General features: G+C 45.3%; 1 protein-coding gene across 2 annotated transcripts in view; it reads right to left on the bottom strand.

Annotated features, from left to right (window-relative positions):
• FYCO1 (FYVE and coiled-coil domain autophagy adaptor 1) overlaps positions 1-25,407 on the bottom strand; it is an 85,655-nt gene that overhangs the window by 56,446 nt on the left and 3,802 nt on the right. Inside the window, exons 1-6 of one of the 2 annotated variants that reach the window (XM_082413853.1) lie at positions 20,017-20,197; positions 19,401-19,543; positions 16,291-16,397; positions 14,546-14,671; positions 10,559-10,665; positions 1,158-1,301 (exon numbers count right to left, since the gene is read on the bottom strand). In XM_082413853.1, the coding sequence (XP_082269979.1) occupies positions 1,158-1,301; positions 10,559-10,665; positions 14,546-14,671; positions 16,291-16,397; positions 19,401-19,455 (539 nt within the window). In that variant the 5' untranslated portion in view covers positions 19,456-19,543; positions 20,017-20,197. Of the gene's footprint in view, positions 1-1,157; positions 1,302-10,558; positions 10,666-14,545; positions 14,672-16,290; positions 16,398-19,400; positions 19,544-20,016; positions 20,198-25,407 lie in introns of those variants that run through there. The other variant, XM_082413852.1, reaches the window with a different exon arrangement.

The raw sequence follows: 25,407 nt of genomic DNA on the forward strand, positions 1-25,407 counted from the left end.
CCTGATTTTAGGAAATATACGATGAAGTACTTAGGAGTAAAGGGGAATCAGGTCTGTAACTTATTCTCAAATGATGCAGGAAATAAACCAACATGTTTACATAAAGATAAAGTACGATAAGAATTCCCTGGCAGTCCAGTGGTTAAGACTCCACGCTTCCACTGCAGGAGGCGCATGTTCGATCCCTGGTTAGGGAACTAAGATCCCACATGCCATGCGGCACGGCCGGAAAAAAAAAAAGAGAGAGAGAGAGAAAGAATGATTAAAACGTTTGTAGTAAAATACTGGTAACTGGGGAATCGAAGTGAGTGAGTACTGTGTACTATTTTTACAACTTTTCTGTAAGTCTGAAATGATTTTAAAATTGAACAGTTCTAAAAATGACACGAAGTAAATATAGCAAAAATGTTAGCTCTTAAATCCTGGTGGTTGGCAAATGGGTTCCATTATAGTCAGTATTTTTTCCTCCACAGAAAGAATTCCCTAATAAGAAATATAAAAATTGGAAAAAAAAAACAAAAAACCACCACCTTATTAACAGAAAGCAAAACAAAACAAAGAATGCTGGACTTGAGTTTAACTCAAGTCTAGTATCCTGGCCCTGGCCCTGCTGCCTGCCAGCTGTGTGACTCTGGGCAAATCCCTCCAATTCTCTGAGCCTGTTTCCTCAGCACCTTGCTCCTGGAACGGTTGTGAGGTTGCAGTTGGATGGTGTGTGAGTGCCGTACTGGTGTAGGAAAAGAAAACACAGCAAAGCAACCTTTCCAGCAACCCTTACATGGAGGAGCCTTCGCTCCCTCTCTTACTGGCCTCCATGATAACTGTATCTATGAGAACACATCGGGGAAAAGCCCACTTGCTCCCCCCTCGCTCCCACACCAAGTCCCTCAACACATCTGAAAACCTTGGGTTTCACATATGCGTCTCCACTGACTCATGCCGCCTGGCCAGTTAGGTTAGTTTAAGGTTGGAGCCTCCAGATGCTATCGTTAGTCACGATTCAACCAAGTCTGTAAAATTAGCAAGCGTAAGAGCTGCAAAGCTACAGGTAATTTACTGCACGAGCAAAACTGCTTTGAGTAGACTGGTGGCAAGCTTCAAAACTTCAAACATCTCTTTCCTCTCTTTTCAGCCAAGCAGTTAGTTCTTCAAGGTACCTGGCAAACGTCGGCCAAGCAGCATCCAGGTCATAGCCCCTCGATGCCAGGTCAAACTGGATGTCGGTCAGCTCGTAGAGTTGGCCCACGATGTCAGAGCTCAGCTTTGGCTTCAGAAAGGGGCTCCTTGCGTAGTACCAGTCACTGCAGGGAAACACAAAAAGGGGTCAAGTACAGGAGTACATAAAGAAAGGGAAGAGTGCATTTCATCAGTCCTCCCAGTAAGGCTCTGCCTCATCAAATTCCAACTCAGATGACTAAATTAATTAAAGACAGACACATACACCCTAATTTGATTTTCACTGTAGGAGCACATAACTCTCAAATAAGCTTGCTCTTCTTCAGGGAAATTACTGAAATGAATTAGATGCTTATTTGTTTATTATTTATATCATACCTATTTCCAAATGAATGCGAGAAACCTTAAATCTGAATTACTGTCCAAGAAAGGGCAGTCGTAGGGGGAAGAACACTTCTTTTTTAAAAGAAAATCTTGTCTTCTATCCCCTCCAGAGAACTCAATACAGGACACTGAACTCACTGCTAATTTCTGTCCAGACACCAATATAAAAGCCAAGGAACAAAACATCTCCATTTTGAAGTGGTAGTTGTTTCACTTCACGTGAAGCAATAAGAATTAAAAAGACAACACTGATGAGTTTAATGAGCTACTTGGCTGATATCCGTGAACTGGGATACACTGGAAGTCAAGCTGTTTATGACAGTTTTCACCAAACATTACAACAAAATAACCTTCAAATCAAATGTGCAAAGGTTCTCAACTCACATGCATTCACAAAGCCTGGCACATACAAGAGAAATACATTTATGCAAATCAATCTTAAAGGTGACAAAATGAAACAAAATATTCCCCCCCAATGGTTTTTCTTTTATTCAGAAGTATTTCTTTTAATTAACTGGAAGAACACTCCAGAGGTAGAGGGGAGGCAGAGCTGGAAAACGGGTGCCGGGCGAGCCAAAGAGGTTCAGCTGATTGGCAGCTGATCTGCGGCTCCTAATCTGACACCCTCTCCCCGCCTTACACGCTCAACCCCACCTCTCCCTCCTCCTTCCCCTCCTGCTGAGGCTTCAGCACGAGGGGCACAAAGGCTCCCAATCTGGTCACCCATCACAATCTCCAGGGAGCCCAGACCCATGGGGCGGGTGCTGACTCAGTGTCTCAGGTGAGGCCCCAGGCTCGTTGGTGTTAAAAACCCCACAGGTGATTCTGCTGAGAGGCCGAGGCTGCAACCCACTGGTCCAGGGTGACCAGTGGGGTCTGCCCATTAGTGCCAGCACCAAGGACCTGCCATCCACCAGAGGAAACTACCTGGCATTAGTTCAGAGACCTAAACCCAAGCTCCTGCTTTCTGCCTCAGCATCAGTGGGGCCCAGGGAAAGGCATTTGGCCTCTCTGAGCCTCACTTTCCTCACCTGTGAAAGCTCAGTGCTACCCGCCCAATGTGCGCCAAGGACTGTGGTAGGGAAGGGGAGAGGAGGATGACAGGTGGAGGTCCCTGCTCGTGCCAGGGTGTGACACAAACAGGCACTGCTGCTGCGGTTGTCATTATTACTGTTTAGTTTATCACATTTATTTGAGGTCTTCTGAACTTGTTTCAGAGACCTTATACACTTTAATACACGCTGAAAAGTGCTGAAAAATTGTTCACTGCAAAAACAATAATTTAAAAAGAAAAATATACATAATCCTATCCTTTATCAAATCATGTTCTCATATACTTTTTTTTTAAATAGATCTTTATTGGAGTATAATTGCTTCACAATACTGTTAGTTTCTGTTGCACAATAAAGCAAATCAACCATATGCATACATATGTCCTCATATCCCCTCTCACTTGAGCCTCCCTCCCATCCTCCCTATCCCACCCCTCTAGGGACATGGCAAAGCATGGAGCCGATCTCCCTGTTCTATGCTGCTGCTTCCCACCAGCCAACTATTTTACATTCGGTAGTGTGTATATGTCGATACTACTCTCACTTTGCCCCAGCTTCACCCTCCCACCCCATGTCCTCAAGTCCATTTTCTACGTCTACCTCTTTATTCCTGCCCTGCAACTAGGTTCATAAGTACCATTTTTTTTTAAGATTCCATATATATGCGTTAGCATACAGTATTTGTTTTTCTCTTTCTTACTTCACTCTGTATGACAGACTCTAGGTCCATCCACCTCACTACAAATAACTCAATTTTGTTTCTTTTTATGGCTGAGAAATATCCGTTTTATATATGTGCCACATCTTCCTTATCTAATCATCTGTCGATGGACATTTAGGTTGGTTCCAAGTCCTGGCTATTGTAAATAGTGCTGCAATGAACACTGTGGTACATGTCTCTTTTTGAATTATGGTTTTCTCAGGGTATATGCCCAGTAGTGGGATTGCTGGGTCATATGGTAGTTCTATTTCCAGTTTTTTAAGGAACCTCCATACTGTTTTCCATAGTGGTTATATCAATTTACATTCACACCAACAGTGCAGGAGGGTTCCCTTTTCACCACACCCTTTCCAGGATTTATTGTTTCTAGATTTTTTGATAATGGCCATTCTAACCGGCGTGAGGGGATACCTCATTGTAGTTTTCATTTGCATTTCTCTAATAATTAGTGATGTTGAGCATCTTTTCATGTGCCTCTTGGCCATCTGTATGTCTTCCTTGGTGAAATGTCTATTTAGGTCTTCTGCCCATTTTTGGATTGGGTTGTTTGTTTTTTTGATATTGAGCTCCATGAGCTGTTTGTGTATTTTGGAGATTAATCCTTTGTCCGTTGTTTCATTTGCAAATATTTTCTCCCATTCTGAGGGTTGTCTTTTTGTCTTGTTTATGGTTTCCTTTGCTGTGCAAAAGATTTTAAGGTTAATTAAGTCCCATTTGTTTATTTTTGTTTTTATTTCCATTACTCTAGGAGGTGGGTCAAAAAAGATCTTGCTGTGGTTTATGTCAACAAGTGTTTTTCCTATGTTTTCCTCTAAGAGTTTTATAGTGTCTGGTCTTACATTTAAGTCTTTAATCCATTTTGAGTTTATTTTTGTGTATGGTGTTAGGGAGTGTTCTAATTTCATTCTTTTACATTAGCTGTCCAGTTTTCTCAGCACCACTTATTGAAGAGGCTGTCTTTTCTCCATTGTATGTTCTTGCCTCCTTTGTCATAAATTAGGTGCCCATATGAGAGTGGGTTTATCTCTGGGCTACCTATCCTGTACCATTGATCTATATTTCTGTTTTCGTGCCAGTACCATACTGTCTTGATTACTGTAGCTTTGTGGTATAGTTTGAAGTCGGGGAGCCTGATTCCTCCAGCTCCGTTTTTCTTTCTCAAGATTGCTTTGGCTATTCGGGGTCTTTTGTGTTTCCATACGAACTGTAAAATTTTTTGTTCTAATTCTGTGAAGAATGCCACTGGTAGTTTGATAGGGATTGCATTGAATCTGTACATTGCTTTGGGTAGTATAGTCATTTTCACAATATTGATTCTTCCAATCCAAGAACATGGTATATTCCATCTGTTTATGTCATCTTTGACTTCTTTCATCAGTGTTTTATAGTTTTCTGAGTACAAGTCTTTTGCCTCCTTAAGCAGGTTTTTTCCTAGGTATTTTATTCTTTTTGTTGCAATGGTAAGTGGGAGTGTTTCCTTCATTTCTCTTTCTGATTTTTCGTTGTTGGTGTATAGGAATGCCAGAGATTTCTGTGCATTAATTTTGTATCCTGCTACTTTACCAAATTCATTGATTAGTTCTAGTAGTTTTCTGGTGGCATCTTTAGGATTTTCTATGTATAGTATCATGTCATCAGCAAACAGTGACAGTTTTACTACTTCTTTTCCAATTTGGATTCCTTTTATTTCTTTTTCTTCTCTGATTGCTGTGGCTAGGACTTCCAAAACTATGTTGAATAACAATGGTGAGAGTGGACATCCTTGTCTTGTTCCTGATCTTAGAGGAAATGCTTTCAGTTTTTCACCACTGAGTATGATGCTTGCTGTGGGTTTGTCATATATGGCCTTTATTATGTTGAGGTAGGTTCCCTCTATGCCCATTTTCTGGAGGGTTTTTATCATAAATGGGTGTTGAATTTTGTCAAAAGCTTTTTCTGCATCTATTGAGATGATCATATGGTTTTTATTCCTTGATTTGTTAATGTAGTGTATCACATTGACTGGTTTGCGTATACTGAAGAATCCTTGCATCCCTGGGATAAATCTCACTTGATCGTGGTGTATGATCCTTTTAATGTGCTGTTGGATTCTGTTTCCTAGTATTTTGTTCAGGATTTTTGCATCTATGTTCATCAGTGATATTGGTCTATAATTTTCTTTTTTTGTGATATCTTTTTCTGGTTTTGGTATCAGGGTGATGGTGGCTTCATAGAATGAATTTGGGAGTGTTTCTCCCCCTGCAATTTTTTGGAATAGTCTGAGAAGGATCGGTGTTAGCTCTTTTCTAAATGTTTGATAGCATTTGCCTGTGAAGCCATCTGGTCCTGGACCTTTGTTTGCTGGAAGATTTTTAATTACGGTTTCAATTTCATTACTTGTGATAGGTTTGTTTATATTTTCTAATTCTTCCTGGTTCAGTCTTGGAAAATTGTACCTTTCCAAGAATTTGTCCATTTCTTCGTGGTTGTCCATTTTATTGGCATATAGTTGTTTCTGGTAGTCTCTTATAATCCTTTGTATTTCTGCAGTGTCAGCTGTGATTTCTCCTTTTTCATTTTTAATTTTATTGATCTGCGACCTCTCCCTTTTTTTCTTGATGAGTCTGGCTAAGGGTTTATCAATTTTGTTTATCTTCTCAAAGAACCAGCTTTTACTTTTATTGATCTTTGCTATTGTTTTCTTTGTTTCTATTTATTTCTGCTCTGATCTTTATGATTTCCTTCCTTCTACTGACTTTGGGTTTTCTTCGTTCTTCTTTCTCTAGTTGTTTTAAGTGTAGGGTTAGATTGTTTATTTGATATTTTTCTTGTTTCTTGAGGTGACACTGTATTGCTATAAACTTCCCTCTTAGAACGGCTTTTGCTGCATCCCATAGATTTTGGGTCATTGTGTTTTCATTGTCATTTGTTTCTATGTATTTTTTAATTTCTTCTTTGATTTCTTCAGTGATCTCTTGGTTATTTAGCACTGCACTGTTCAGCCTCCATGTATTTGTGTTTTTTCCAGTTTTTTTCCTGTAATTCATTTCCAATCTCATAGCATTGTGGTCAGAAAAGATGCTTGATACGATTTCAATTTTCTTAAATTTTCTGAGGCTCGATTTCTGACCCAAGATGTGATCTATCCTGGAGAATGTTCCATGTGCACTTGAGAAGAAAGTATATTCTGCCACTTTTGGGTGGAATGTTCTATAAATATCAATTAGATCTATCTGGTCTTTTGTGCCATTTAAAGCTTATGTTTCCTTATTTATTTTCTGTCTGGATGATCTGTCCATTGGTGTAAGTGGGGTGTTAAAGTCCCCTACTATTATTGTGTTACTGTCGATTTCTCCTTTCATGGTTTTTAGCATTTACCTTATGTATTGAGGTGCTCCTATGTTGGGTGTATAAACATTTATAATTGTTATATCTTCTTCTTGGATTGATCCCTTGATCATTATGTTGTGTCCTTCCTTGTCTCTTGTAACATTCTTCATTTGAAAGTCTATTTTATCTGATATGAGTATTGTTGCTCCAGCTTTCTTTTGATTTCCATCTGCATGGAATATCTTTTTCCATCCCCTCACTTTCAGTCTGTATGTGTCCCTAGGTCTGAAGTGGGTCTCTTGTAGACAGCATATATATGGGTCTTGTTTTTGAATCCATTCAGCCAGTCTGTGTCTTTTGGTTGGGGCATTTAATCCATTTACATTATTGATATGTATGTTCCTATTACCATTTTCTTAATTGTTTTGGGTTTGTTTTTGTGGGCCTTTTTCTTCTCTTGTGTTTCCCGCTTAGAGAAGTTTCTTTAGCATTTGTTGTAGAGCTGGTTTGGTGGTGCTGAATTCTCTTAGCTTTTGCTTGTCTGAAAAGCTTTTGACTTCGGCATCGGATCTGAATGAGATCCTTGCTGGGTAGAGTAATCTTGGTTGTAGGTTTTTCTCTTTCATCACTTTAAGTATATCTTGCCACTCCCTTCTGGCTTGCAGAGTTTCTGCTGAAAAATCAGCTGATAACCTTATGGGGATTCCTTTGTATGTTATTTTTTGTTATTCCCTGCTGCTTTTAATATTTTTTCTTTGAATTTAATTTTTGTTAGTTTGATTAATATGTGTCTTGGTGTGTTTTTCCTAGGGTTTATCCTGTATGGGACTCTCTGTGCTTCCTGGACTTGGGTGACTATTTCCTTTCCCATGTTAGGGAAGTTTTCAACTATAATCTCTTCAAATATTTTCTCATACCCTTTTCCTCTTCTTCTTCTAGGACCCCTATAATTTGAATGCTGGTGCTCTTAGTGTTGTCCCAGAGGTCTCTGAGATTGCCTTCAATTCTTTTCATTCTTTTTTCTTTATTCTGCTCCTCAGCAGTTATTTCCACCATTTTGTCTTTCAGCTCACTTATTCGTTCTTCTGCCTCAGTTATTCTGTTATTGATTCCTTCTAGTGTATTTTTAATTTCAGTTATTGTGTTGTTCATCTCTGTTTGCTCTTTAGTTCTTCTAGGTCTTTGTTAAATACTTCTTGTATTTTCTCAATCCATGCCTCCATTCTATTTCCGAGATTCTGGATCAGCTCTACTCTCATTATCCTGAATTCTTTTTCAGGTAGATTGCCTATTTCCTCTTCATTTATTTGGTCTTGTAGGTTTTTGCCTTGCTCCTTCATTTGTGACATATTTTTTTGCCATCTCATTTTCCTTTTTTTTTTTTTAATGAGTGGGATTGTGTTCCTGTCTTACTGGTTGTTTGGCCTGAGGCTTCTAACACTAGGGTTTGTAGGCTATTGGGTAGTGCTGGGTCTTGGTGCTGAGATGAGGAGCTCCGTGAGACCTCACTCCAAAGAATATTCCCTGGGGTCTGAGGTTCTGTTAGTCCAGTGGTTCAGACTTGGAGCTCCCACCGCAGGAGCTTCGGCCCAACCCTGGGCTCATGAACCAAGATCCCGCAAGCTGCCTGGGGCAGCAGGAAAAGAAAGAAACGTACAACAATAACAAAGTAAAAAATAAAATTAGACTAGGAAACTAACAGATATGCTAGGAAGAATATAAAAATAAACGTATAGATGAATCAACAACCGGAAGGTACATTAGTACCACAATAGTAAAAAAGAGGAGGGAAAAGAAAAAAAATAAATAAAAATTTAAAAAACGGGGGGAAAAGGCCTTGCCTGTGGAGGGTGGGGCCTAAGCATGGGTGAGGTTTGGGTGGTGGGCGGGGCCAATGTTCAGGACCCACAGGGCTGGAAAACACCCTGGGGGCTGTGGGGTGTGGGGCTTAGGCTCAAGGAACAGAAGGGGCCCAGGCGTGCTCCCCAACCCTGGTCTCAGAGGGCAGGGGACCTCACCTGGGAGCCCAGCGGGTTTCCTGGATGCCCAGTGGGCTTCCTGGACTCAAGTGGGCAGGGAAAATGTCATCCGCTCCTCCGGGGTGACCCCTCCCACCTGCCTCTCCTGATCTCCCCGGCCTCCCTCCTATGCCCCCAAGGACCCACGCGGCCTAGAGGGGGCCTTGGAGGGCAGGGGATCGGCTTGGGAACTCAGAAGGCTCCTCAGCCCAAGTGGGCCAGGCGATCGCCCTCCGCTCCTCTCCCGCTCTTCCCGGAGAGTCCCTCCTGCCTGCCTCTCCTGATCTCCCTGGCCTCAGGGGTACTGATCCTGTCTGGCCTCCACTTCTCCTCCTCCTTCAGTCCCCCTACGTCCTACCGGTTCACTCTGGGGTTTCCTCCCGTCTCTTTGGGCATCAGAGTCCCCTACCAGCGGCCGGCAGGCGCCCTAGTTGTGGGGAGATGCTAACTCTGCATCTTCCCACACCGCCCTCTTGACTCCGCCTCCCCATGTTCTCATATACTTTCTAATTCTTTTATATATTTTTTGTAATTTCATTGTTGCCATTAGGATAGGTAAGATTTGCATTCTTTTTCATTATTATATTGTTATTTTCCTTGTTGCTATACAGACTTCCTTATTGCAATTTTATTTATTTATTTATTTGGCAGGCAAAGAGTGAGTTTATTAGCATAGGAAACTTGTGAGAGATACAAGTGGGCAGGCAAGGCAGCGCAGCAGCCCCAAGAACAGAGTAGGCTACATTCTTATAATCCAAGAAAAAGTGGGGAGGGGAGAAGACCACCTCCTCCTCACTCTTGGGCAGCTGTCAAGACTTACATAATTAGTTCCTCCTTTAACCCTATACAGTCTAACCTGGACTGTCATGGCGCTACTTAAATCATATGTATATTAGCAAAAGGGTGGTAATGTATACTAAAATATGGTAATTCATCTCAGGTTTTGGTATACCTTACTGCAATTTTAAATGATGCCTTGCTATGCCATTTAAAATAATTTGCTGTAATTTTTAAAAATAAATTTATTTATTTATTTATTTATTATGTTTTCTTTTTGGTTGCACTGGGTCTTTGTTGCTGTGCACGGCTTTCTCTAGTTGCGGCGAGTAGGGGCTACTCTTCGTTGCGGTGCACGAGCTTGTCATTGCAGTGGCTTCTCTTATTGTGGAGCATGGGCTCTACGCATGCAGGCTTCAGTAGTTGTGGCTTGTGAGCTCTAGAGCGCAGGTTCAGTAGTTGTGGCACACAGGCTTAGCTGCTCTGCAGCATGTGGGATCTTCCCAGACAAAGACTCGAACCCGTGTCCCCTGAATTGGCAGGCAGATTCTTAACCACTGCGCCACCAGGGAAGCCCTAATTTGCTGTAATTTAACAGCCCCCCATCATTGGACATTGATGGCTTCCATCTTGTGTATTAAAAGTAGCATCACCATTTTTTTTTTAACTGAAGTCTAGTTGATTTACAATATTGTGTTAGTTTCAGGTGTACAGCAAAGTGATTTGGTTACACATATATATATGTACATATCTATATTCTTTTTTTCGATTCTTTTCCATTATAGCTTATTATAAGATATTGAATATAGTTCCCTGTGCTATACAGTAAATCTTTGTTTATTTTATATATGGTAGTGTGCAGCTGTTAATCCCATACCCCCAATTTACTCCTCTCCCCCTTCCCCCTTTGGTAACCATAAGTTTGTTTTCTATGTCTGAGTCTGTTTCTGTTTCATAAATACGTTCCTTCACACTGTTTTTTAGATTCCACGTATAAGTGACATCATATGATATTTGTCTTTCTCTGTCTGACTTATAAGTAGTATCGTTATTATTAATGAGGGGACTTTGGGTCATTTCTGAATGGTGTGGGGTAAAGCCCAGCACTGTCATGTATTTACCTGGTCACTTTGGTGTTCATGAAGCACTGCTGTAAGGTGTCGGCCAACCTCTGGTGCACCAAGGAGTAGCGAATAAATGCTCTTCCCTTTCCCAGAGATGTTCGGAGCTGGAAAATGCAGATAAAATAGAAATAAAGAGCTGTTAGCCTAACTCCAAATACAGGCCTCATGGATGGCTGACAAAAGCAGCAACAGGGCAGAAAATGTCACCCAATCCTACCCTACACATAACCTTCACTTATGTCTCTCAAAGAACACAAACATTTGAGAATGTCACCCCACAGAGGGAGGCCTAAAGTGGGTGGACGTCTTGCAGGCCTCCGTCTGAGAACAATCTGTAGACTCCAGCAAACGTGTCAAGGAAGATACAGTCACTAGAGGCTCAAACATCTACTGTGGATTCTACTGGAATGTCATTCTTCCTCCCCTGCTCCATCAGAATCCTTGGGTTTAGAGTCAGAGATGAAACGGTCTGACTTAATTTGGAATATTTAGAAAACAGGTTGGAGGTAAATGAAGGGCTTCTCATACCAGAAGTACGCTTGAAGAGGAAGAGATGGTCTCAGTTTAGCTAATGCCTGGGCTTGTTTTTGAAGTTTTGGGAGAAGAGATGCAGGCGAAGAGGCCTAAGGGGCTTGGCTGGAGCCCATGTGGAAGGGGGAAGAGAGAGGAGGGCAAAAGGCAGAGGAGTGTTAGGGGGACTTGTGATGGATGTATAACTGCCTCCTCTGTGTCCTCGTGGAACCATCACTAAAATCCACATATCTGTCAATGCTTTCCTGGTTGGATTTATTTTCAGCTATACCAACTCACTGCATTTAGTCAGAAGGTGCCCAGGGGGTGAGGGCAGGGGTGTTTCTAGGTGGCCCAGTTACACTGAAGTAATGAAAAATGGGTGTGGTTCTGTTTCAGGAAGTCTGAGGTGGACGGAGGGTCCAGGTGCAGGCCTGTCTTCAAAACCTCTCCCCACAGTGCCAAAACGTGGCTTCTAAAGAGGTTTCTGGAAGCTTGTTGTGATGGTGGTGGGGTATGCTGGTCACAGACTCTGGCCCTAGTTGCCAGGATGGACCAAGGGCTATTAAGCTGTCCAAGGGTACAGCTATAGAAGACACTTGAGATCTGTAGGCAAATTAGGATTCATGCCCCCAATGTTTCAGCCCCAGAAGCTCAAGATAAGTAGGCAGGAACTCAAAACCTCTCAACCTACCACATGCACCTGTTCTGTCAGGTGCTGGCTCTGAGCAGGGTAAGCCAAGACCCATTCCCTCCTCACCTCTTCAAAGGTCAGAAATGTTTAACTTGGTGGTTGGGGGAAGGGATGGTAGTGGTTTGACCAAAAGATGGTCCTAATCCTCCATCCTATTAAGAAGCCAGCCATGGTGCTGGAATGAGACAGGAAACATGAGGTATGACCTCAAGCACCGGCACATTCATGATGCTGTAAACATCCTGGTACCCAGCACCTTTTAGCTCAGAGCTGTATGCCTTCTCATTGCTGACTCAAGGAAATGATACCACAATGTGAAGTAGTTTTAAAAAATAAGAAGGTGTGAAACCTCATAAGACATTTATGTAAGAGGCTGTAAGACATTTTTCTATGTGAGTTTTGTGGGTTTGGGGTATAGCCAGGAGGTCTGGAAATGAAGGTGGGCAGCAGCCTGACCTGGCTTTATAAAAACCACCATGGCACGTCTGCAGGGAGTGGATCAAGACAGGTGCCCAGGGGAGAATCTTGATGACATCCCTACGTCCAAATGCTTTTCCACTGATAAGTGAGGTGAGAACAAAGTGTTCAGTGGTGATAACCAGGAAACCCAGGCAGCCGAGAACAGCTGAGCAAGGCATCCTGAAGTGAAGTGTGTTGGTCATATAAATGCACACCCACACATAGGCCCTGCAGAATCTAAAAGGAACCCCACATAACAGCCCATGTCTGTAAGCTCCCAAGGGAAGGGCTTTTTTTATTTTTTAAATTAATTAATTAATTAATTAATTTTTGGCTGTGATGGGTCTTCGTTGCTGCGCGCGGGCTTTCTCTAGTTGAGGAGAGCGGGAGCTACTCTTCTTTGTGGTGTGCGGGCTTCTCATTGTGGTGGCTTCTCTTGTTGCGGAGCACGGGCTCTAGGCATGTGGGCTTCAGTAGTTGTGGCGCACAGGCTCGGCTGCTCCGCGGCATGCGGGATCTTCTCGGACCAGGGCTCGAACCCATGTCCGCTGCAGTGGCAGGTGGATCCTTAACCACTGTGCCACCAGGGATGTCCCGGGGCTTGTCCTTATTAATAAAATGGCCATTGTAACAGCATTTAGAACATTTAATTTTTTAAAGGCAAACACTTGAGGCTACATTTTAAATCAGGCCTATTAACTGAATTGATTATATATGTAAAAGGAGCTATTTTAAAAGGTCTTTTTAGGGACTTCCCTGGTGGCACAGTGGTTAAGAATCCGCCTGCCAATGCAGGGGACACGGGTTCAAGCCCTGGTCCGGGAAGACTCCACATGCCGTGGAGCAAGTAAGCCCGTGCGCCACAACTACTGAAGCCCGCACGCCTAGAGCTCGTGCTCCGCAACAAGAGAAGCCACCGCAATGAGAAGCCCACGCACTGCAACGAAGAGTAGTCCCCGCTCGCCGCAACTAGAGAAAGCCTGCGCACAGCAAAGAAGACCCAACAGAGCCAAAAATAAAATAAATAAATAAATTTTTTTTTTTTTTTTTTAAAAAAAGGTCTTTTTAAACATCCTTTGGGGAAGGGAACAGTAATAGTTCCCTTATACTGCAAATGAATATACTGCATAGCCTTGTTGGTTTTTTTGTTTTTGAACTTTTTGAGATCATGGGTCCACCTTCATTATCTAATTTCTTAATTTTTGTTAGCATCTAATCAGAACTCATCACACTATACCGAGAAGCAATACAACACTTAATCATGCACCTGAGTGTCCCACCAGGCAAGATCTCACAGGACCTATCTGTGCTACCCGGACATTGAACCAACTCCTCTGAGCCAGGATCTTTCCTCATTTTCTCAGCTGTCAGAAGGTACAGCTGGTGGAAAATGCCCAGCCCTCAGTGTCCACGTGTCTAACACCATCATTCTCTACAAGTAGAAACCCACCTGGCTCCAGCTGGCATGGCCAGGGAGTTCTTCCCAGAGCACCTGACCTTGTGGCCTTTGTGGAAGGCCGGCCAAGGAGCATGTCTGCCGACTTCAAAGGGACCTTAGACTTACTCATGAGATACTGGAAAGAAAGATGAAATATACAAACCCTTTAGGCCTCCTGCATCAAATCTAGGGGATTACTTGCTCCTTAATGTACAAAGTTCTTCACTCCCAGATGGCGTAGGCTGGTGTGTGTATGTGTGTGTGTGTGTGAGTGTGTGTGTGTGTGTGTGTGTGTGTGTGTGTGTGTGTGTGTGTGTGTGAGAGACAGAGAGACAGAGAGACAGAGTATGCGTGTTGTTGTTGATCTGGAGTTTTGTAAAACAGCAAAGCCATGGCATTCTGCTCTTGAGGGGCTCAGAACTTAATGTGGGAAGCTGCTTAGTTGTCTCTCAAGATCCCACATCACTCTCTTCATTTCAAATCCAAGTTTCCTGGGCAAATCATAGGGAAAGTAGCCTAGCAAACTCTAAGAATTTTATCTAAGAAACCGATTCTTTTAAAAAAGGTAAAGGTGTCCTATGCTGTACACCTCTCAGGGGCACCATGAGCAGACCACAATGTGAGCAGCCCACCCTGTTAGGTTACGTTTGGGTTCGGGTCTAATACAGTCATGACTGAGCCATTCCTCGGCTTGGTAAACGCTCACATAGGTGGCTTCCCGGAGCTCTCAGTGGGCACTGCACATACCTGGACTGGATTTCTTTACTTCTTTCCTACACGTAAACCCTCACTTCCTCACTTGGCTGTTTGCAGCTAAGGTCTCTGCGAGAGAGGTTTAAGGCAGGCAAGGGAAAGGGGTGACGTCCTTGGTTGCTCTGCTTACCTCCGAAATAGACTTGACGAATCGGATCCCGTCATTGGCTCCTTTCACCTTGGCCAGGCAGGCACAGAAGTAATCCCAGTAGTCCTTCTTGTTGCCCAGGAGGGTGGCCTTCTCTTTCTGATCGAACTGGGCAGGGAAAGGAGAGTGAGGACGTCCAAACCCACTGCTGTTTATCCCACCATTTAAACGAAGAATAATAACAGCTTCTTAGTTGCCTGGCACTGGGCGAGGCCCTTTATTGGCATTATTTTTATTTACGGGTGAATGAGGGGGTTTTCGTCCTCAGTTTACAGGTGAGGAAACTGAGGCTAGGAGAGGTTAAGTAACTAGCTCAAGGTCATACTACTAGTGAGATTCAGGAATAATAGGCGCCCAAAGGGACCTCTGTGCACAGAGTTGGGTGGAAGACACCAACTGTGCTATTAAGACATGGTAAAGAAACGCAAATGAAAAGTTTTAAGGGCAACATGAAGAGTGTTGACAATGTCTTGATATAGGGAAATGTGTTAGTGACATTCTATCCGTTACTCAACTCAAGCTTCAATACTGTTTTAATATACATAGAATAAATCCAAATAAATGTCAGCCATGAGTCATTTCAAATCCAAAACCAAAATGGGCTAAGAAAAAAAAAAGCCCCATTAATACTTTCACAATGTAAAACAAGAGAACCAGTTGAAAAGGCATGTGACCAAAAAAGAGGGGATATATGTATACATACAGCTGATTCACTTTGCTGTACAGCAGAAACTGACACAACATTGTAAAGCAACTATACTCTAATAAAAATTAAAAAAAAAAAAAAAAAGGCATGTGAAAGGTGAGCCTTCAACACACTGAGACACCTCCTCCAGTGGGCTCTCATCCTATACACGTTGGTGGGAGGTGACATTGCAAACTTATGGTGTTCTAAATGACAGAGGATATCTTCCTATAACGTAATGTTCTATAGCATTTTTTTGATTATAAAAGATGTGCATACATCGTTAGGACAACTGGGTAAAAAAAAAAAAAAAGAAAAGAAAAAATTATAATGCCTACACCATCACCCTAAGATAACTTCTGTTATCATATTGGTCCATTTCCTTCCTGCCTATTGTAGTTGCCTGTATTTTTCCACATCTGCAGAGTTCTCTAGACCTGTGCTTCTTGAACCAAGCAGATATAAGCATTACACTGTAAACATGTTAAAAGAAAACTTCCTGAGCTGACCTCAGAGATCCTGATTCAGCAGGTCAAGGTGGGAACCAAGAGTGCACTTCTAACCTGCTCCCAGGTGATGCCGATGCTGCTGGCCTATGGACCACACTTTGAGGAGCGAGGCTCTAGAACAGGGGCCTCTGGATAATCTTCAGAGGGTCCGCACACTCCTGGAAAATGTGTGATTGCGTGTGTATGCATATGTTTGGGGAGAGATTCCATAGCTTTCACCGGACTGCCAAAGGGGTATGTGACTCCCCCAAAGTTAAGATCCCTGTTATACAGAGAGACCTTGTGACCTGCATTAAGATGACCTACATCTCTGAAGAATGTTCTCGATTCCCAAAACCATCCTAAGGGGCAACATTCTGATTCCCCAGAGGATCACACTTGGAGGCTGGGGACGGCTGTGACCTTCAGTCTAACCAGGAGGCCTCAATGGCTGCACTGAGTTTTCGGAGGTGCATCCCGAATGTTGATGAAGAAGCCAAGAGGGAGACAAGAGACAATAGAGCAGAAATCAACACATGACAGGAGTCACTTACTTGAAGGAGATACTCAAGTTTATAAGAAAACTTATGCAAGCTGGTGCTGTCATCTGTGACGGGTTCCCCTGCTTCCTTAAATTCTCTGCTTAGTTCTGTCACAGCATCTTTAAGACAACAAACAGGATCATGTAACCAGTTGGAGACTGGCCTCAGAGAGAGCAGCGGGATGGCCCTGGGGAGCAGCAGGAGGAAGTGGCCCACGATAGCAAAGCGCTGTGCACATGTGGAGTGCTACATAAACATCCATGGGCTGGAACTCCAAGTCAGAAGGCGCTAGGATATCCTGAGAGCCCCAGGTACTTTACAACAGCTCACTGACTGGGCACATTTCTTGGTCATCCCTGTAGGCCCACCGTGTAGGCCTTATCATTTGCGAGTACTAGTCCGTCAAAAATGTCTGCTGTGTGGATAAAGCATACAGCAGTCCCCTAATACTGACTTCCTGAGAGCTTTATCCTCTATTCCAGCCATGTTTCTTGTTCTTCACTATAACCCCACTGCTCGGTACAGGTTAAGTCCAGGTTTCCAGAGGACCCAGAATATGCAAACAGAGGTCATGATGACAGTGCCAAGAATGACACCACCACCTGCTTCTGCTAACTGAGTACTGGTTAGGGACCAGGCCTCTGCATGTCTTTCTCATTCAATAGAGCACTGTGAGGAAGGAATTGCTTTATTTCAACAAATCTAAGATGCAACTGATTTTAAGATGATCCCAATTTCAGAGCTGTTAAAATGTGAAAAAAAAGTAAGTGCATGGTAGAATTGACGAAGGCTGGCATTATCATCCCCACTTTACAGATGAGGAACTCACGGAGAGGTCAGAGCCAAAGATCACGGGTGGCAAACAGCAGAGCTGAAATGAGAACCCTGGTTTTCTCAAGGGCTCTCTGACCCCAGAGCTCACCTCTTAACTTCTAAGACGATTTACCTCCCAGTGTTGAAAAAGAGGATAAACCCCTTTGACTCTCACTCACAGCCCTGCCGTGGGACAGAGGGACTGTCAGAAGTTGGGTTTGGTTTAGACACTGAGAAAAATGTCCCCAGCCGAGATGGTTGGGACATGCTGCACAAAGGTATCTCCTCAGACAATTCTTGAAAGAAAAGGAACCCCTAGCCACTGCTCTCAAACACCATGGTTAGAAAGCAGACCTGCCAGGACTGAAGCTGAGCCTGAGCTGCTAAAAAAGTTAATCAACACTGACCCCTCAGGCAAAGGTCAGCAAATGGCAAAGACATGTTCTTGGGACTGAGTCTCACAACAAGTGATTGTGGTCTGGTGTGCCCTACTAGAAGTGTGTGCTGTGGCAGCACTGAGAGCCAGCAGCCAGGGACCAGGAAAGACACACAGCCTTCCTCCCCCACCCTCAGGCTGGGGTAAAGCTCATAACCTGACCTGGGAACTCCTGAAATTTTGAAAGAAGGAGCCTTGGATGTGCAATAAGAAATTTCCAGCTCTTATCTCTGATAATTACCAACAGATGAAAAGAAAGCGTCTTGAGAAAGTGTGGTGCCTTTTAAAAATTCCCACCAAAGTGCTCTGAGGCCTGGGTATAGGACATTGAGATGGCCTTGGGATGTGGGGCATGACAGACGAGGATAGCACATGGGGTGGGAAAGGGCAACTGAACAAATTCTGATGCCTGTCTTCCTCCCTGGATCAGGAGCTCTGCCATGGGCTCCTCCCTTCCTCTTCCTTCCCTCCAATAACGACCTCTGGGTCCCAGAGTCATCCTTGAGATCCAGAGACTAAAACAGAGAGAAGATGGCTTACTTTGTGGAGAAACCTCTGAAGACCAGGGGCAATCTCAGATTTGCAGGGACTGTCATTTTACTTTCTGTGTGTATGTGTGTGCATGTGTATGTGTGTATATAGATTTAAAAAGAAAAAAGCCATCTCCCACATTTTAGCTGGACGTAGACTGGTGTGGTTAAGAGCACAGACCCTGGCTCCAGGTGTGTGTGCAAACCCAGGCTCTGCCTGACTGGATGTGTGACTGTAGGCAAGTCACTTAACCTCTCTGTGCCTGTTTCCACATCTGCAAAATGGGAATAATAATGGTCCCTGCCTCATAGGACCAAACGTGAGGACTCAATGAGCTATTATCTGTGAGACTCGTGCCTGGCACACATGAAATGCCATGAAGGCCCAAAATACTACATAAACAGGAGATAAGCCTGAGAAAGTGATTTTTATCTCATCGATATTTGCCTTCACAGTGAAGACTGTTGTGGCCTCCACTGGCCCGGGTATGAGCGACTGCAGCTGGTTGTCACCATGTCTGAGCAGTTAGGAACCTGCGCCTTGAGTCTGTCAGGAGAGTGTCACTGGGGTCCCCATGACATGGAGGAAGGAGTCAGCTTCAGACTGTGTTGTAGCAAATGTGCTGTGCTCCAGAGAGGCTTACAAGCCCTGGTGATCCATGAGGGACAGAAAACTTGCCAAAATTCTCCCCTTGGGACGTCACCTGAAAGGGTGAACTTGGGCCCTGGACTCCACAGCCAGTACAGAACACAGCGCGTTCCTCCCGAGCCTGCTCTCTGCACACGCACCCCCGCCTGCCTTGCCTTTGTCCAGTGAGCCAAGGCCCACAAGTCTCTCTCATTGGGCAACGTTGAGCTCAGGGAAGTCTGGGAGGCAGCAGGCCCAGAACTGGAGTGAGTTCCACCCGGGACCAGGTGGAAGAGCAAAACAAGAAAGACGGGTGTCTCGTCTTCCTGCTTAGAACGAGGGAGAATATCTCTGCAAATGAGCCAATTCCACCATCTCCCAGAGGCTCACAATTCAAAGACTTAACAGGTGGTTTGAAAACACAAACACACAAACACACACACACACAGAAATCAGACCCAGACCCAGAAAGGGGTATTTGATTTTGTTTACAAAGTGCCTTTACAGGGCCTGAGAGGAGGGCCAGGCAAGGTCTCCCAGGCTTAACAGGGTGGACATCTGAGCCCCAAATATTTCAATATGATGTGTCCCGAGGGCTCCGATTACTCTCAGTGTAAACACAAATCACAGGGCTAATTTCAGCTGGCAACAGCAAAAGCACAGTCACAGCTCTCTCAACACCAAGCTCGGTGTGTGCCCTGCAGCCAAGCCGTACCTTGCAAATCACGGATGATTCTCTGCAGCTGGCTCTCCACGCTGGTGGACGCCATGGTAACCGTGACCGTCAGGGGCCGCCTTTCCTGGCTGTGGGCCGCCTGCCTGGGGCCGCTCAGCAGCGGTCAGACTCCGTGGTGGCACCTGCACAGGAAGGAGGCCGTGGAGGAGGCGGTTACGGACACAATTTAAAGCCAGTAGTAGGGGCACGCTGCTCCGGGCACAAAGTCGCCCCATCTGGGCATCTTCCCTCAATGGGAAGGGCTTGACCTTTCTGTGTGGGCCTTGCTCTGTGGGCATTCTCTGATACACTTATATTCAGACACAGTGACCTGGTTGGGAGCTTCAAAAGAAACAAGATCAACTAAATAACATGACCTATTCTTTCTGAGCTCCCCTCCTAGTCTGCCCTTAGACAGGCCTGCCGCACTTTCCACGTTTAAAAACGCTTTCCAGTGGCTCCCCCCATCCCCCTACACCAAGGCCAGAACTAGTCCAACCCCACTCACTGACCTGCTAAGCCTAAGGTGCCACCACACCAGATCTGCCGGCTCCCCCAGGCCGGGCCCTACCCCCTCCCCAGGCAGCGGTGGAGGTGGGAGGCTGAGGACACATACCCTCAGGGCTTGCGGACCAAGGAGAGCCTGGCGTGCCTCTCAGGGAGGTCTGCAGCCTCCAGCCGCCAGAGTCCGGCTCAGCTTGGGAGGGCAGACACCAGGGGCCGTCAGGGGCCTGCGCAGCCCTCAGGACCAGTCAAGGGCCGTCTCTATTTTAAGCTCGGTTACAGTCCTCTCATGGCTGGTGAGTCCCGAGTTACCAGCGCTACTTGGGCAGCTGCTGAAGTGATTTAAGGACGCAGTGGTGGCTGGAGACCAACAAAGAGGAGGAGGTATGAGCAGCATTGGAAGGAGGTCTGGACGTGCACTTGGACACCACCGTATCCTCCTTTCAGAACCTCTAACCCTTTCCTTAGATGTCCGATGCAAAGGCATAACATTTGCTGGCAAAAGCACTTGGCAAGACTAGAGGTGGCCATAGTAGCCACCCCTAGACGAGGGCCTGCTGTGCACCGGGCCTGCTACGTGCTCTACACACTAACTCATTTTAATTCTCAGCAGCACCCTGGGAGATAGATAACATACAAGGGAGAAACTGGCATACAGAGAAGCCGTGTAACTTGTCTAAGGCCCTGGGCCAGTAGGGAGGGGAATCGTGATGTGAACTCTGGTCAGTCTGAATTCAACCCCTTTGGCTCTACAACGGAGCCACTGTCACTACAGCAAATGTTAACCACTTCCACTGGCTTCTAGGAACTGCCCTGAACTCCAGCGCCTCTCAAATGTGCCACCACCTTGAGTGTTTCAAACATGAACTGGTCCTCACTCTCCCACCACGCTCTTCGCCTTACTGCTCTAGGAGACAAGGCAAGAAGATCCAGGAGGACAAATGGTCACCAACCTCAAGTTCCTCCAAATATTTACACAAGCATTCAGGTCAGCCTGAGGCCTGGGGAGGGCCTGATGCAGATATGCCTAGGCCTGTTTTTAACCCACAAGCCAGTGCAGCTGTGACTCAGTGAAAACAAGGCCCAAAGAGGGCTTCTCCAGCCTAGGAAGAACTAGACAGGTACATACCTGTACCACACTCCCAGTAATTCGTGACACGGAGCCCCAGAGAGTCAGGGCATCCACAAAGACTCCGCCAAAGTCCCTAGCAAGTGCTGGCACCCTGCCATCACAGACACCAAACCGAGGGTGGGTGTGATTTACCAGAAGCCAGCCTGCCCATCCCTGGGCGGCTCTGTAGGTCACCTGCTGAACACAGAGCCTGAGCAGGGACCAGCCAGGGCCCTAGAGAGCAGGAGCCCAGGATGGGCCAGACTTCTGCAGGGGCTCTGCCGCCTGGGCAGACACTTGGCTCCTCCCCCAGCGAGGAGGAGAGGATCAAGGATCATCACTGTCAGTGCACAGCTGCCCTGGCACTACACTGTCAAGTGCAGCCTGGGGATACTGGGGCAACCAGGCACCATCCAGCCCTGGAGGAGCTCGACTTTGCTCCAAGAAGACAGACAGAAAAGCATCCAGATATGCGGACATGGCAGAAGAGGTCCATGCAGAGACATGAATAAAAAGTTATGGGTACTCAGCAAGGAGAGGGAATGAACCAGGGATACACACAACAAATGATGTTTGCTGAGTGAAAGAAGCCAGACTGAAAAGCTACCTACTTTATGATTCCATCTGCATGCTGTTCTTACAAAGGCAAAACACTGGGGAGAAATCAGATCCGTGGGTGCCAGGAGCTGAGGGGGAAGGGAGGGTTTGACTACAAGAGAGTATGCAGAAATTTTGGTGGGCAACTCTATTCTGTGTCGTGATTATGGTGGTGGTTACATGACTGTATATATTTGATGAACATATATTTGTCAAAACTCACATACTGTACATCTTATCTCAACAAACAAAAGAGCAGCATCGGTATGAGTTTAGCAAGATGCAATGGGACCTGAGGAAGGGAACTTTCATTCTGCTGGGGGAAGAGAGAGGATGGTGGACACTCTCAGTAATGGCAACTGAGTTGGGTGATGAATAGGAGGTCATCGAAGAGACCTGAGGAGGAAAGAGCGCCAGGGTGGAGGGCACGGCAGGTGTAGAGGCTGTTTCTCTACCTGCACTCCCCTTATTTGACTATGGTCAACAGAGAGCTTTGTACCTTCGGGAAGAAATAATCTTGAAGGAAGATGACCTATACCCCATGAGTTCACTGGGTCTCTGTGTGTATACTTACTTAAAACTAGGCTGAGACCCGCAAATGACAGAGAGGGCGGAGCCTGGAAAGGAAGCACTAATGACAACAGATTCTTAGTTATGTCATCCAGGTTCTGGCTGGGACAACGCATGAACTATACGACCAGCTGGATTTCCTAGAAACCAGCCCTCTTTGGAGCCTGGCACAAGGGCAATAGCGTCTGTAAACCAAACTGGCATCTTGGAATGACGAGCCTGAACAGACAGAAACATGCTCCTTCAAGACTTCTTGGCACTTTGGTGAAGCCGCAAGTGTCAGCCCGAGCCCAGGAGGCCTTCTCCGCCTGAGCCTCGGAGTGCCTCCCTCCGCTGAGGCCAAGTTCCCAGGTCACGGGGTGAGCTGTGCCCAACCACTGGTTACACAAGTTGATTTTCCAAAGAGCCTCTGCCTCACCACCAAGATAATGAACCCTGAGAAACCGCTGCTGGGCCTGTAGGTCACAGTGACTACACAGTGACCCACCATGGCTGTGGGTCACCACCTCACAGGGTTTCAGGAAGCAAATGGTCACCACAGGAATGCTATTTTCATGGACTTTAAAGAATGACTCTTCGCATTCTGGCCTCCCTTTTCCTGGGCGTGAGGTTATTATTAAACTTCAAAAGACACAGAATGGGGCACAGTCTCTCTCCACCCCTTGGTCAACTTCCTTGTGTCTCTAGATAAGCTTGCCCTTTGGTTTAGGGATGAGATATTTTTTACTCACAACACTTCTGACACCAAACGTGTGGCTTTTTTCCCCACACCGATATCCAGCTGACACCAATGGGTGTCCTGCAATTCAATTCAATTCTTTTTCTTTTTGGCCATGCCACAGGGCTTGCGGGATCTTAGTTCCCCGACCAGGGATTGAACCCATGCCCTCGGCAGTGAAAGCGCAGAGCCCTAACCATTGGACCACCAGGGAAGTCCCTCAATTCAATTCTAACTCTAACTACCTGAAGTCAGTGCAGACCGCACAGGTTAAAGGCTCAGTCCACAAGACTGCCCCGGCTTCAGACACCAGTCACAGGTCCCAGTATCTGTCACTACCTGTACTTCTGACCAACCAGCTATAAACTGGGGTTCCCACAATCCCCATCTCAGGTTCTATAATTTGCTAGACCGGCTCACAAAACTTGGGGTAACATTTTACTATAACCGGTTTATTTTAAAGGACACAACTCAGCAACAGTGAAATGGAAGAGATGCAAAGATAAGGGGGGTGGGGTGGGAGCTTCCATACCCTCAGGGCTCTGCGCCCTCCAGCACTTCAGTGTGTTCACCAGCACAGTATTTCTCAGAATCCTGTCATTTGAGGTTTTTATGGAGGTTTCATTACATAGGCATGACGGATTAAATCACTGGCCACTGGCCATTTACTCCACCTTCAGCCCCTCTCCACTCCCCAGAGGGGTCTAAGGGTGGGGCTGAAAGTCCTCTGGCAACCAGCCTTCAGGCAGAAGCTATCTATCCAGGGGCCCATGAAGAGTCATCTTATTAGCATATGGTTATGCTTATGGTTGAAAGGGTTTTGCTATGAATAACAAAAGACACTCCTATTACTCAGGAAATTCCAAGAGTTTTGGAAGCTCTGTGCCAGGAACCAGGGAAAGAGACCAAATATATATTTCCTATTATATTACAGGAATCACAGACTTCTGGCATGAACCAGTGCGATCCTGACCTCTACAGCCCATTGGCAAACTGCTCTCCTAACTCACGAGACACTCAGAGATTGCTTCTATCCACACCGCCATGGGCTCCAGGACTCCAGCGCCTTGCAAGGCCCCCAACGTGCAAATCACCTCCATCAACCCAGGGTCCTTGTTGCATGACATTGTGAACCCCTCCATCACTGTCTCTGGCAAGCTCTTTCAAATACCAGAGAAATTCATTTTATAAAATTTTGGGGAACACTGGATTCTCTTGTCAACAACTCAAAATGATGTTTAAGCTTATCCAGAATGTCTGAAAACATCCAATCTTCTGGTAAAGAGGAAAAGGGACTAAACGCATTTTTAAAAATTCTTATTTATTACCTGGTACTGTTGCCTGGGTTCCTCGTCACAGCCTATGTATTATTTTAGAGGTAAAGGATCTTCCCTGACCTCCAAACTCCTCCCATACCTGCCTAGATGCCCTAAATGCCTTAAACAAGGGAGACAGCAGTTCAGTCCCAAATTAAGATACAAAGACACTGACTCATGAAAACTTCTTTACACTATGGTACAAATGACTAATACTCATGATGTTGCCCCCATACTGGCTGTGGCAGGAGAAACACAGTGCCAGCTGAAATTGGCACTTGCCATCTGCCTCTACAAGGATTAAGCCACTGCAGTCATTGACCTTCAAGACATCCTGAAAGGAGTTCAGGGTGGAGATCAGGAATGAAGCACTCTGTGCTCTGGGAAAAACTGGCAGAATAGGCCTTCAGATAGTTCGATATTTTCAGGAGAAGATTTTACGAGCCTAAATTCTTCCATCTTCTCATATACAGAAAAGCACTAAAATCATTAACAGTGACATCTGCTCCTTGTGACTAGCGGCAAGCCTTGCCAAAATGTGTGCTTGACCGCACGTACCCCCCTTCACTAAAATCATATATGATACTGACGTTTCCCCCCCCTTAATAAAACTTAACTCACGACTCTCATGCTGTGCATTTTTTTTCAGTTGACGATAGCATCGGAGTAGCCACATAAGGAAAGAAGGCTCAGAAGGGGAGGAGGAAGTCTGGGGCAGAGAAGACAACCCTGCCCTGCCTGCCAAATTTGTCATAATTGCTCCCAACACAATAGCTAAGACGTGACCCAGAGAGGGCACCATACAGTTGGCTCCTCCCCAACTCCCGAAAAAGGTGGGGCATACAAGTTGTCAATTCCACCCTGACTGGGAAAGAATGTTAACAAGGACAGTTCAGACCGGTCAAAAGCAGAAAGCCTTTCCGAAGAGTCCATTGCCTTGGCCTGGTTCAGCACACCCAACAGCATCTATCTAGTTACCACCTATGGAAAGGGGGCACTTGGCTGGTACCTGCAGCTTTGAAGGCCTGGAGGTCCTGGGGCTCAGTGCTAAAACGGTCAGTGGTCAGGCAGACTGCCCTCACCAGGGCTTCTAGATGGTGCCTAGGAGAGTGCTCAAGAGTTTGTCAGAGGCCAGCTCAGAGGCCAACATTTCAGCACACGTGAACAAAGACTCATTAGGAGACACAATTA

This window comes from Balaenoptera physalus (genome assembly GCF_965194825.1).
Source record: "Balaenoptera physalus genome assembly, chromosome: 11".
Lineage (NCBI taxonomy): Eukaryota > Metazoa > Chordata > Mammalia > Artiodactyla > Balaenopteridae > Balaenoptera > Balaenoptera physalus.